We start from the raw sequence: 14,366 nt of genomic DNA on the forward strand, positions 1-14,366 counted from the left end.
CAACACATCTTTTAAAAACCAATGAGGATATACATTACAAGTTATTTAATAACTAGAGGAACACATTCAATACCAGACATTTTTATCATTTAGGTAGTCATTAATCTTATAATAAGCTTTTTTACATAAAGTAAGCTTCACGTGAGCTTTAAATTTATTTTCTGACAAATTTAAAATATTATCTGGTATTTTATTGTAAAAACGTATACATAACCCCAAAAAAGATGAATTTAATTTACTTAATCTAGAATTTTGAATAGCAATTTTATGTTTATTTCTTGTATTGTAAGTATGCCTTTCACAGTTTCTCGGAAGGAGAGATAAGTTTTTACGTACATACATAATGTTTTCATATATATATTGACTTGCGACCGTCAGTATATTTATTTCTTTAAACAGCTCCCTCAAAGAGTCCCGACAACGCAGCTTATAAATAGCGCGAACTGCTCTTTTTTGAATGATGAAAATAGTTTCTACATCAGCGGCTCGACCCCACAGCAAAATACCGTAAGACATTATGCTGTGGAAGTAGCTGAAGTAGACAAGTCTAGCAGTGGGTACATCTGTGAGTTGTCGGATCCTTCTGACGGCATATGCTGCTGAACTTAGCTTGCCCGCTAGTGATACAATATGTGGGCCCCATTGAAGTTTTGAATCTACAGTAATTCCTAAGAAAACTGTGTGTTCAACAAAATCTAGTTTCTCGTCGTTAATTTTAATGTTATTATTTACTTTCTTTACGTTTGGTAGAACAAATTTAATACACTTCGTTTTCTTAGCATTTAGAACTAGGTTATTTACTGTAAACCAACTTAGAACCTGCGACACAGCGCTGTTTGCTTCGTCAAATTCCTCTAACTTTCTGTCGATTTTAAATATAAGAGAAGTGTCATCCGCGAACAGCACAATGTCAGCTTGGTTCTGTACTACATAAGGTAAATCATTTATGTACACTAAAAAAAGAAACGGACCCAAAATGGATCCTTGAGGAACTCCCATTTGAACATGAGAGCCCGAAGAAGTTGTACTATTGATTTGTACCTTTTGTATCCTACCACCTAGATATGAATTTAGCAAACTGAGAGCTCCATTATTTAGTCCATAGTGCCTCAATTTCAAAAGCAAGGTCTCGTGATCCACGCAGTCGAACGCCTTAGATAAGTCACAGAATACTCCTACGGCATTCTGCGACTTCTCCCAAGCATCGAAAATGTGTCGAACAAATGTCACACTCGCGTCTGTTGTAGACCGACCCTTAGTAAAACCAAACTGCTGGCTGTGGAGTAAGTTATTTAAATTAAAATGACATAGCAGTTGGTCGAGAATAATTTTCTCGAAAATTTTACTAAGTACTGGTAGAATAGAAACCGGTCTATAATTCGTGGGGTCTGATTTTGTGCCCGATTTAAAAAGAGGTATAACTTTACTGATTTTCATTAAATTTGGAAAAGTGCCATTTTCAACACTCATATTAAAGATGTAAGCTAGATATGGTGCTAAGATATCAATAACAGAGCTCATCAATTTGACAGACAATCCCCATAAATCTTTCGAGGTTTTAAGTTTCAGCTGTTTGAATACTTTAATAATACTACTCGGATCAACGCGTTTAAAATCAAATAATTCAGTGCAAGCAGTAACATTACTTTTTAATAATATATCAGCTTGAACAGGAGAGGACCTGAGAGATTCTGTAGTTTTTACAGGGATGTTCGTGAAGAATTTATCAAAAACTTCAGCTACATCTTTATCTTGTTTTACTAACCCAGTGCCCGATTCTATATTGTATTCTAATTCACGCGGTTTAGAAGCCTTTGTTTCACTATTTATTACTTGCCAAACTGCCTTTATTTTATTATCCGCGGTCTTTATTTTACTACTAATATGCATCTGTTTGGCTGTATAACACACTCTTCGAAATATTTTAGAATAATTTTTGACGTAGCTTTTGAAACTATCAGCGTGTGTATACGTTTTTTCCTCATATAAAGAATAAAGAGTATTTCTACTTTTGCGAATGCCTACGGTAGCCCAGTCACTGAACTTGAATGATTGACTGTTGGTAACTACCTTTTGAGGAAAATTATTTTCAAATTCTTTATGGATAATAGTGAAGAAATCCCTGTAAAAATCGTCAGGATTGTCTGTATCAAAGTTTGGACAAGGTAAGTTACTAATAAGACTATTTCGATATTTCTCTATCCGATTATCAGTGATGGGTCGAGTACTAAATTTAATTTTTTGCACATTTTTAAGTACTGGAAAACTAACCAACTGCCCACTGTGATCAGACTTAAAACAGTTAAGGATACTGTTATCTTGGAAATCACAATTGCAAAAAATGTTATCTAAACATGAGGCAGTTGTTTCTGTAATTCTAGTTGGCTCCATAAATATATTAACAAGGTTAAAAGATGTAAACAAACTTAGAAATCTAGTTGTAATTGAATCTACTTCATATAAATCAACGTTAAAATCTCCACACACTATAATAGATTTATTACTTTTGGATATGACCTTCAGTACATTTTCCATCACTGATTCAAAAACTGTGAAGTTAGCACTGTATGGGGGTCTGTATACGGCCACAACAATATGTTTCTCTGTTTCTATACATGAAATCTCCATAGTGCCCTCTATCGAAAGTCCAGTAATATCTTTGCGTTCTTTATATTTTAAACTATTTCTGATAAAAATAAGGGAGCCACCACGTATTTTGATCTTTCGACAGAAAGCGCTAGCCAAATGATAATTTTCAAAACCGAATAACAATTCATAATCCTTAAACCAATGCTCAGTAATACATAAAATGTCAATAAAAAATGTCTCTAAAAATAATTCTATGTCCAATTCTTTGCCAGAGAAGCCTTGAATATTTTGGTGAACTAGTTTTAATATTTCAAGCTTCTCTTTTGTCTTATTGTCTAGTTTAAAGATGAAGTACCATTCGTGGTACATGGCTGACTACCGTCAATAAAAGGTTTTGTACTGTAGAAGACAGTACAGTCAATAAGTTTACTGCCTGGTCTGGCAGAAATGTCTGTAATATAAAAAACTAGTACTGAACATATAATTTTTTTAAAGTACTTAGATAGATATATTCTATCTGTCGTTATTAAACAATTTTGAATAAACTTATTCAAATCTAAATAAATAATATTACTGTGATGACAGGTTCTGTTGTAAAGGTGTTGGTTGAGAGAAAATATATAATTATTTTCCTTTTTTTTTTTCTTTACTACTTTCTTACTTATTAAAAGTCTCGTAACCGCCTTCGAGGACCTCGAGCAACGTTCAGAATAGGCAATTCTCGAGCGAATCACTTTGCCAAACAGTCGAGAACAATTGTCCATTGAAGTTGTCCGGGACTTGGTTTCGTTCCCGTATTAATCCCGGTCCCGTACCGTAATGGCGGACACTCCCCTGCTATCGCGGCTAGTAAATTGCCGGTTCCTAGAAAGCTGGTACATCTCTATTGAGATCGGGACTCAATAATGGTTCATTGCGATGCACGATACGTCTGGGCGAACGACGCCTCGGGTGCATGCATGTGAATGAATGCACGCGCAACTATCGGTTCGCATTAGACTTTGACACGATCTGTTTTCGTACGCGACGTCTTATAAATCCTATCGAGGTGGGTCGAGTCGAAGGTAAGAATAGCTTTGGTACCTACTTTATTGTTATACTTAAAGATCTTTTGTGATGCTACGGAATTAACTCGTTTTGGGATTTGCATCATACGAAGTATCATTATCATCAGCCCATTAACGTCCTCACTGCTGGGGCACGGGCTTTCCCTATGGACGGACAGGGAGATCGGGACTTAAACCATCACGCGGGCCCAGTGCGGATTGATGGTTATTAACGACTGCCAATGCAGCCGGGACCTACGCCTTAACGTGCCTTCCAAAACACGGAGAAGCTCGAGATGAAAACCTTTTTTTTGTAGTCACCCATCCTATGACCGGCGTTTGCAAAACTTGCTTAACTTCAATAATCGCAGACCGAGCGCGTTTTCAGCTACGCCACCGAGCTCCTCAACTCGGGTACATAATTATTCCAAAATACAAAATAATTACGAAGTGTATGCCATTGCTTTCTTGGAAATAGGTACTTATAGGTTTTACGCATTTAACAGACATATTTCTTTCAGCCATTGCAACATATTGCGCAATAAATCAGTCAAAACGAATAAGTATAACCTACCTTGTCACCTACGCCTTCTAGACCGATGTAAGATAAGCTGCAAAAGTCCAATCAGTTTCTTGCAAAGTAATAAATTAACTGGATGCACTTAAGACCTCCTCATGTCGTTTCTGTAATAGACCAAAACCACCTACAAAAACATAAATTTCATAATTATGTCAACTAATGGTTTATAATTTCACCACTGTTTACAAATAATTCACTGGGCTCAGTGACTGAACTTTTGCTCTTCGTTTGTACCTGTACCTAGCTAATTCAGATACTTCTAGAAGAATCATTCGATATAACGATTAAACGCACAAAAAGTTTGTCGTAAACGTTACCTCGTAAATATCATAGCTAAGTATCGAGAACCGGAGGTAACGCTTCGTTGCCCGTACGACTACGCACAGTCGACTTTTGTTTTTTGCGAGTAGGAGAACCCCGGGGCAAAATAATTGTAGTAGTAGAATACAGGTAAATTGAACCGATGCAACTCTGTTTATACTTCATACCGTAAGTACTTACCTACCTAATGATCCAGCATTTCTTGTTTCTTCACTGGGAAATATATGATATTTATGCGTCCAACTCGTTTTTATGGAATAAGGTGTTTATTTGTGTTCCCATAAAAGTAAACACGGGATAGTAGAATTGGCAGGTAAATATGCATGTTTATTTGTTGTTAAACTGTACAGTTTTATTACTTAAGTGTGAAATTACTTGTACGTAGTAAATTTATTTTTGAGTCTGACTTACTTACCTACAACATCACAGATTTAAAACATTATCGATACTAAACGACAGAATATGCATCGGTTTATAAAAGTTGAAGTTACTTTTTGGTACCTATACATACACATATATGTGTAACACAGTTTATTATATTAAGTACATTTCAGAAGGTGGATGTCCGAGACGATAGCAACAAACATGTCACATTAAAACTTTTTCTGGTCCAAACCAAGCAGAACAAAACAAATTAAAAATAAAGTAAAATAATGACTTCCCGAATCAATTTTCTTGCAATTACTCCCGAAAGAACGTCGCGGAGGCAGGCAAACCTGTGTTTATGGGCCGGTGCGCGGGCGCAAGATGTCATCGGCAAGAATGGCGCAATTACAGGAACCGGCCGCACCGTTACCGCGCGCAACTCAATGGAAACGTAAAAATATCGCCCACCAGTTTTGTACTCGGCGATTGAACTGGACTTGCAGACTGACTAGTTTAGTATACACACCTACTTGTATGCTATCGTGATCGTGAGCTACAAACTCGTACACTGTGGATAGGAGTTGTACAAAAACAAACAACATCGTAGAATCGCAGTTGGCGTGGATATAGACGTGTGACAGTTTATTAGCATGCTGCGTGCTTTGGAAGACGTCTACATCTCTCGGTCTAGGTTATTAACATACCTGTAGTAGGTATAAGCTATAAGTAGGTAGATACATGTGGAATACAAGCTTCTGAACAGAACACTTGAGGAGCTCGGTGGCGGAGGAGCTCGGTGGCGCAGCGGTAAACGCGCTCAGTCTGCGATTGTTGAAGTTAAGCAACTTTTGCAAAGGCCAGTCTTAGGATGGGTGACCACAAAAAAAATAAAAAGTTTTCATCTCGAGCTCCTCCGTGCTTCGGAAGGCACGTTAAGGCTGCATTAGCAGTCGTTAATAACCACCAATCCGCACTGGGCCCGCGTGATGGTTTAAGGCCCGTTCTCCCTATCCATCCATAGGGAAGGCCCGTGCCCCAGCAGTGGGGACGTTAATGGGCTGATGATGAACAGAACAATTAAAAGAAAACATAAAACACTTATCATAAAACCACTGATCATCCCATCGGTCTTTGCTTTATTATTCCTTGCCTTTAATAGAGCTTCGGCATCACATTCTCATTTTGGTAATAAAAAAAAATATGTTTGAATTTGAGTAGGTAGGAATAGTAATAAATTATATAGGTAACCTAAAACCCAAACTGTAAATTGCACGAAATTTCGGGGTCAACTCCTTCGAATTTTACGACTTTTGCGCGCGCGCGTCGCCAGTAATTCTCTCAATAATGTTACTGCGCAGCATAATATTCTAAATACTTATCTACTTATAGGTTGTTTTTGTTGTATGTTTGGATCAAAATGTGTGTTTTCCTTTCCTTTATAATTATACTGCTTTCTGAGAGCTATTTTTGTATTGGAGAGCCAAACAAAACACATACAAAAGTGTAGATAGGTAAGTAAGGAGGTATAGGTACGTATCATATTTTTCAGTGAAATTATAATCAGCTTTAAATTTTACTAATGTTTTAATGTTTTTAATGTGTGTTATGTAAGATGATCCTTGCTCCGGAAGGCACGTTAATCCGTTGGTCCCGGTTACTACTTACTGCTGTAAGTGAGTAATCGTTACATGAGCCATGTCCGGGGCCTTTGGCGGCTCAATAACAACACTGACGCCAGGGTTGATGAGGTTGGTAATTCATCTCACAACCCACACGATAGAAGAGGAATGTTTCACATCAGTACAAGTACTAAATATAATTTAAACTAGAGGATATTATTTTTATAAATCTTTAAAACGTATTCAAAATGTTTAAACATTAAAAATAACAATATATATTAAGTATAATACTTATGAAACAAATAAAAGAGAAGGTGCAGGTCGTGTCGTATCGGGAGGTGAAGGTTTTGGCGGGAAGAAGAGAGGAATGGCGATTACTCTACCGACAAGAGCGCAGCTCTTAAATAGAGAGAGAGATAATACTTATATTAAATATTATGTAATATTAAATAGATCACAATGAAAAGGCTAGTGAATCGCTACAAATATCTCGCGTTTTCTATTCTGCGTCTGTTATTTTACTGCTCCTCTAACGAAGTCTTTACAAACTCCCAGTTGTTAATGTAAGTAGGTATTCCAGTTTCGTTATCATAGCCCTGCTGACGTTGTATCACGCCGTGCAGACGCGACACCGCTGGCGGCCCGATTCTAGACCTGATAAATTCCTGTAATCTTACCTTCTTAGGCAGGTACGTACTCAGAATATGGGGTTTGGGTGACGAAATTGGTAGCTGTTTCTGAATAGATAGTGCACTTTTCTGCATCCAAAAATCTTTTTCCACTTTTAGAAGGCTCTGCGGGATGCCGGAGATGATTTACAGCGAAAGGCAGGACCGCGCTCTCCGAAGCATGTACTCATTTTAGTTTTTCGGACAAACAGGCAATATCATTACCAAACAAAAAACAGTCTTACAAAGTGATTTCGACTCTCCCCATCGGGAATCGAAACCGGAGTTCCAGGTCATGAACCCAACGCTCTAACATCTCCACGGAGGCTGTTAATTACTTACGTTGAATATGTTTGTTAAATGATTTTGAATTTCATTAAGACAGTTAGCTCGGCGCGTTCACTTCATAACGTTGATCTAAAAGAAAGCTCGATGACGTGTGGGTACTTAGTTCATCTTATGATGGATGCACCTCTGACTACTCTAATTGGGATACAATCGTGAACTTATGTTATGCTATGTTTTGAATTTAATTTCTTCCCCATATCTAGGGCTGATGGAGCTCCTACAACGACCCCTGAGCGTAGAATAAGGAATAATACTACGTATATATCGGCACATCTCCGCCCCCCACCAGCGGCTGGGCTAGGTTTACCTCACCTCCCTTAGTCTTACTTTAGTCTTTGATCGTATAGGCATCAGACGTCGCACACACAGATTGGATGCTAACGTGAATGTGCGTGTGATAACGTGAATGAAACGCGCGTGGATGATAACGTGAATGTAGTGTCTATATAAAACGAGGATTTTTGTATGAAGTGTCCGGAGTGTGACGTATGGTATGTACATCTTCTTCTATCGTGTGGGTTGTGAGGTGAATTACCAACCTCATCAACCCTGATGTCAGGTTTACTATTGAGCCGCCAAAGGCCCCTGACATGACTCATATAACGACTACGTACTTACATCAGTAAGTAGTAACCGGGACCAACGGCTTAACGTGCCTTCCGAAGCACGGATCGTCTTACTTTCAGATAATCAGGTGATCAGCCTGTAATGTCCTAACCAAACTAGGGACCACAAAGTAATTTTTGTGACATGTCCACACCAGGAATCGAACCCAGGACCTCCGGATCGTGAGCCCAACGCTCAACCACTGGACCACGGAGGCCGTTATGTACATAGACCACCTCTGTACCGTTATCCCGTTTTCACGGCTTCACAAACAGCTCCGGTAAACACCCCGGGATATACGATAATGTCAATGTATGGTGTCTGTGTAAAACGAGGTGTTTTGTATGAAGTGTCCCGTGTGCGCCCTGAGACCGCCCCTGTGCTCGCCTGGTCCACTTGATCGCCGTCTAGACTGAGCTAACTAGCACTACTGAGCTGCCAGCTCGAGTGCCCGACAAAATAATTAATTAAACTATGAACGGAACAATGTAACGATTGATCGTCGTGCACTCGCTGCTCTTACATTTTTAATTAATATCATACAAGAAACTCGTTTTTTTAGAGTTGATTCAACATGAGTTGGGCTAAGCAACTCGAACGAAATTAATGAAACAAAAATTCATTTTTTTACATCAAATTTTAATTGTTTTTTCACTGTTGCGGTTTGTTGTTTTTTCATTGGCACGTCGTGTGTGCCACTTTTCATTTTTAAATGAAATACTTAACACAAATATCAGTATTGTGTGGTGACGAATATTTGAAAGAATCAATCGACCCTAGCCGATCGATAGCGATAAGCGCTGAATGAGAATTAACTGTGGAGATTTTTTGTTAGCACATAGTTAAGCAATCAGTTTTATACACTAATGTTATTTGTCTGTAAATCTTCCTAAAAAAATAAATAAATGAGGGAAATCGTCGACCACGCCGGCGGAGTTGGTATCGGGGTTTGCTTTCCGGCGTACCTCACAATGTCATACGACCATCGGGCTGGTGGTCTGCCTCGTTGAGTGTTTGTTGAGTTGTAACCTACTTAGATATATATCTGAGATAAGTATCTAGGTAGGTAATATGAATTGCCTATTCTATGCCTATGAATCAGAAGCTTTACAAAAAAGGTTATTATAAAGTTAGTGATTATTTAGAAGATATGAATGCATGGGATTAACTGTCTGAGAACTGATATTAGGCAGCTAAATTACTCAATTGTATATCAATATTTTATGTTTATTTTTATTTTTTTTAAAGAACGTCTAGGGCCCTGTGCCGAGGTTTTTCTTGCAGCTTCTTTTCCCCGGCTATACAGGTTGTGAGAAGCTGCAGTAGTTTTAGGCGGATGAGACGTTCGTTATGTAAAAATTGACGATTCAAAGTGTAACTATGTTACCTACTGAATAAAGATATTTTTGAATTTGAATTTGAATTTGAACTTTCTACCTGCATAGAAACACCATTCTATCGCAGACACTGTAATCCGAACCATTAGAGTGCGAAAACCATTCGATATTTACAATCTCTGTCAGTCTAATTTCCAACTATTATATTGCAGTGTCGCATTCCCAGCGCCACTGTCGCCATTAAGTACTGGTCAATGTTAATAAACTCAGTCTCCGCTAGCTATTTGTATCATATTATAATTTCAAAACATACTTCTGTTTTAGACAAAAGATAAAACTCATTCGGCTGTTTAACTTCCTCAAAGTGCTCAACATAATAACGACCTACTTACATAAACAGCCTGTATACATCCCACTACTGTATATACTCCACCACGCTGCTCCACTGCGGCTTGGTGGAGGTGTTTTTACGGCTAATAGCCGGGACCAACGGCTTAACGTGCCCTCCGAAGCACGGAATCATTTACTTTTTCGGACAATCAGGTGATTCAAGCCTTGAAAAGTCCTTACCAAACAAAGGACAGTCTCACAAAGTGATTTCGACAATGTCCCCATCGGGAATCGAATCCGAGCCTAACGCTCTAACCACTAGACCACGGAGGCTGTGGATGAACTACTTAATTAAAACAAGTAATACCGGGTTCTTACCTCGTTAAAATCAGGGATATGAGACTCCCGATAAACAATGTATAATAATGAACTATCGATATGGGCCATAAATTAGCATAACTTAGTCATGACATTAGTTTACCGTGCATAAATGGGAATGTCATCATCAGGACTCGCGGCTCGACGTCCCCCAACTTTCTTTATTTTAGGCTTCGGCACACCAAAAGCTGGTTAAAAGCAGAGAAGCTCAGAAGGAGAGCAGGTCAAAAGCAGCGCTTATAATTCCGACTATTCTTTTTATTGGATATATTATAGTACTAAACGCTCGACCCGCTCAAAGTTGACTCGCCTATTATAGACGGCGATACGGCTCACCACCTATCACATAACAGAAAACTCAGTGAGGTGTGGGTACTTAGGTCATCTTATGATGGATGCACCTCTGACTACCCTAATTGGTATACAATCGTGAGCTTATGTTTTGAATTTAATTTCTTCACCTTATCTAGAAATAATCTGGGGATCTTAGAACGCTACCCATGAGCATAGAATAAGGAATAATACTACGTATAGATCGGCTCCTCTCCGCTCCCCCCAGCGTCTGAGCTAGGTTTACCTCACCACTCCACCCCCCTTCCTTGGTCTTACTTTAGTCTCCAATCGAATGGGCGTCATTGCGATAGACCCCAATTAGGATATAGTCGTGAGCTTAACTAACGACTAAATTAACCACTGGCCACATATGAAAAAACAACCAGATACGTTTGAATGTGATTTCGGGCATCTTTATCATCTCTTCGTCTTTAAATGCAGTGATGTGCATTAAAAAGGCGCAAAACTTATGTTAAAAGAGCTTTATTACCTAACTTTAGTTTAGTTCTTTACTTTTTTTAGTTAGTAGTCGTCACATGAGCCATGTCAGGGCCTTTGGCGGCTTAATAGTAACCCTGACACCAGGGTTGATGGGGTTGGTAATCCACCTCACAACCCACACGATAGAAGACCTAACTTTTAGGCAGAAAAGACCAGAGTACAAGAGATCAGTTTGAAAAAGAAAAGCAGCCAGTGTACGGTAACGAATACTAATATGTATATACACTATGAAACCATTTCACATTAACTGTTTTGTCAAATTGAACCGTGAGTCTCACTAAATGTCAAATATGATAGTGCGACAGGGTTCTAAAGTGGGTACATGATATCGCTCATGACTGTACTTATTATTAAACAGTTTTTACAACGGGAACATTCCGGAGAAAGGCATATCACTGTTTAAGTAGTACGCAGGAATCGAGTTCCACTAGCTGACATAAACGTACCTACCTACTTACAATGAGCTCAGATGAAACTATTACGTGTTTATACGTAGCCTGTCGTTAATTTAATACATCCAATCAACGCAAACTACCAATTATCTTAAAGAATATGAACTGTAAATCGGTGCCTATACACTTAAGACTAGCAATAGTAAACTCGTTCGTGACTGCCCACCACCATCATCCATCACCGCGATGTACGTTCCCATTGAGGGACCAAATCAGAATTTTGAGTTTATGTGTGCGTCTGAGTGGAAGTTATGAAACTATTGTAATACAGAGTGTTAGTAACATCGTAACGAATACTAAGGGGTGATTCTGAGTTAATATCAAGTGGAATTTTCCGTCGCAAAAATATGGAACTGAAAATAATTTAGAAAAAAAAACAAAGTTTTCGTTCATAAGTTATAAGTGTCTACTTTTACAAGCTAGAGCTTGGAATCTTTTTAAATTGTTTCTGAATTATTCCAATAAAGTCTGACGCACTGACAATGGGAACGCACATTCACCACGATGAATTATCCCATGATTGATTGCACATGCACTAATGTCGCACGTCGCATACAACCTCTACAATTACTCCACCAGTTAGCTCCATTAAGTATTCAACTATGATTGAGCATTCGCGGGATTAATGGCTTATTGATGGTCGCTAAGTTCTCCAGCGTGGCTTGGACTACGGGGCCAGCCATTTTGTATTTTGCTGCAAATAATCTGTCTTGTAAGGAACTTGCCGCGTTTATTATCGATTTGAAATGTTCTAGGAATTTAGTAAATTATGGTTAGTAGGTAGTTAGAATCAGAATATTACTAACCACCGAGTAAACTTTTATGCTTATTTCTTTTACAATTAGTGTCGTAATTAAGGACAAGTGCAAATTTAAGCAGACTTTGAATTGAATAGCCTTCAATTCCGAATCGAATTTCCTAAAATAGTTCTGATCAAGTTTATAAAAATATTGAAGTTTTGCCACAAAAATCTAAATCAATGCATTGAAAGGTTCTACCTGTGGTTTTGTTACCGTCTTATACTTGGTCCTTGCTCTTATACGACGAAATATAACGTAAGTAAACTACCAACTACTTATACAAAACACTGTCTAACTTTTGTCGACAGTGGGTAGTTGCGAAGGCGTGCGCTGCGGCGGCGACAAGCGCTGCGTATTGGATGCGGAGCTGGGCGCGCACTGCGTGCGGTGCGGCGCGTGCAGCGTGGCGGGCGCGCCCGTGTGCGCCGTGGACGGCCGCACCTACGCCGGCGCATGCGCGCTGCGGCGGGCCGCCTGCGAGCGCGGGAAGGCGCTGCCGCTTGCGTACAGGGGGCCTTGCATAGGTGGGTATTATACATTTCTGACTTCAAGTTGTATCCGAAGTCTGAGCTCATTAGAGCCACCCGGCACCTATCCCGCACTGCCTCGTCGCACGGCGCCCACTCGTTGTCGACAGGTGAGGCACGGGTGGACGCTGGGTTATCACCAGCAAAAGTAGTGACATGATTATTGTAGGATAGAACTATAGTTCTTGTAGCATAGTGCGTAAGACAACATGACACAAAGTTAAAAAGATCTGGTGCGAAAGAGACAGATAAAGGAATTCAACAACCCATGTGAAATAATTTGCCAAGGGATGTTTGACAGCAATTTGCCCTCCTTGCGTAGCAAACGCGACGTGCGCGACGATATCGTGCGGCGCGGGCCAGCGCTGCGCGTCGGGCGGCGCGAGCGGCGCGCGCTGCGTGTCGTGCGGCGCGTGCGGCGGAGGCGCGCGGCGCGCGCTGTGCGGCTCGGACGCGCGCACCTACCCCTCGTGGTGCCGCCTGCAGCGCGCCGCCTGCCACGCCGGCCGCGTCGTCGACCCCATGCACCCCGGCCCGTGCACAGGTAACCTATGGCACACCCCGGACAGTTCATACAAAAAACCTCGTTTTACACAGACACTACATACACATTGACCTTATAGTACAACACGCATTTGTATGTGACGTCTGACACCCATACGATCGAAGACTAAAGTAAGACCGACCGGGGGTGAGGTAAACCTAGGTCAGCCACTGGTGGGGAGTGGAGTTGCCATTCTTCTATACGTTGTATTATTCCTTATTCTATGCCTATGTCTTAGCTGTAATTTCACTTGATTTGCGCGCGTATGGATGTTGTCACGTGTGATGTTGACCACATTTACAAGTTTATTTACAATTCAGATTAAATTAGCAACACAATTTTATTTCTGGATATTCAAATTAATACGCACGTTTGCATTACATATTGTACGTAAGTACTCACTTCAAAACGCCGTAGGTACTTGCATTGTTGTCTACATTACAGTACAGTACAAAATTGCGAAACCAGATTAAAATTCAGAAATACATTGACCCACATGTCACTCAGTTCATTTAGATGCAGTACTTTGTGCAACGTGTTATCTGCATCTTAAAGCCTATTTTGTTATTCAGAAAGACCTATTCATGCATTATCAGCGACAGATTGGAAATAATACGGTTTCCTCTGGTTCAAAAGGCGATCATTGGTGCTAATTCCTGTAAATACCATCTAATTTTATTTTAGGTTATATCTGTCATTTTCTTATCCGCCGAAAAGGAAAGGGACGGGTAATCGACAAGCATAAAATTTATGGAACACACGTCAATTTTAAGCACAAATCTAAAACAACCGTCTAAAAATTCGCCCGGGTTATTCATTTATTTACTCATTCTTCCTAAAATTAAAAGCTGTCAATCATCCGTCCCTTTCCTTTTCGGCGGATAAGAAAATGACAGGTATAACTTAAAGTAAAATTAAGAGATGTCTGCAGGAATCGGGGCCATTGTGTGGATATGCGTTGCAATTTGTACAATGCACGTATAGACCGCGCACGCAATCTTAAGCGACAAGGGTCAAATAT

The 14,366-nt window shown here is 39.7% G+C and overlaps 1 protein-coding gene across 1 annotated transcript in view; it reads left to right on the forward strand.

Annotated features, from left to right (window-relative positions):
* Nucleotides 1–14,366, forward strand: part of LOC126374686 (follistatin-A) — a 35,908-nt gene that overhangs the window by 18,715 nt on the left and 2,827 nt on the right. Inside the window, exons 4-5 of the mRNA XM_050021401.1 lie at nt 12,583–12,798; nt 13,124–13,345. Coding sequence (XP_049877358.1) covers nt 12,583–12,798; nt 13,124–13,345 — 438 coding nt within the window. The remainder of the gene's footprint in view (nt 1–12,582; nt 12,799–13,123; nt 13,346–14,366) is intronic.

The sequence above is a fragment of the Pectinophora gossypiella genome, chromosome 17 (assembly GCF_024362695.1).
Source record: "Pectinophora gossypiella chromosome 17, ilPecGoss1.1, whole genome shotgun sequence".
NCBI classification, from domain to species: domain Eukaryota; kingdom Metazoa; phylum Arthropoda; class Insecta; order Lepidoptera; family Gelechiidae; genus Pectinophora; species Pectinophora gossypiella.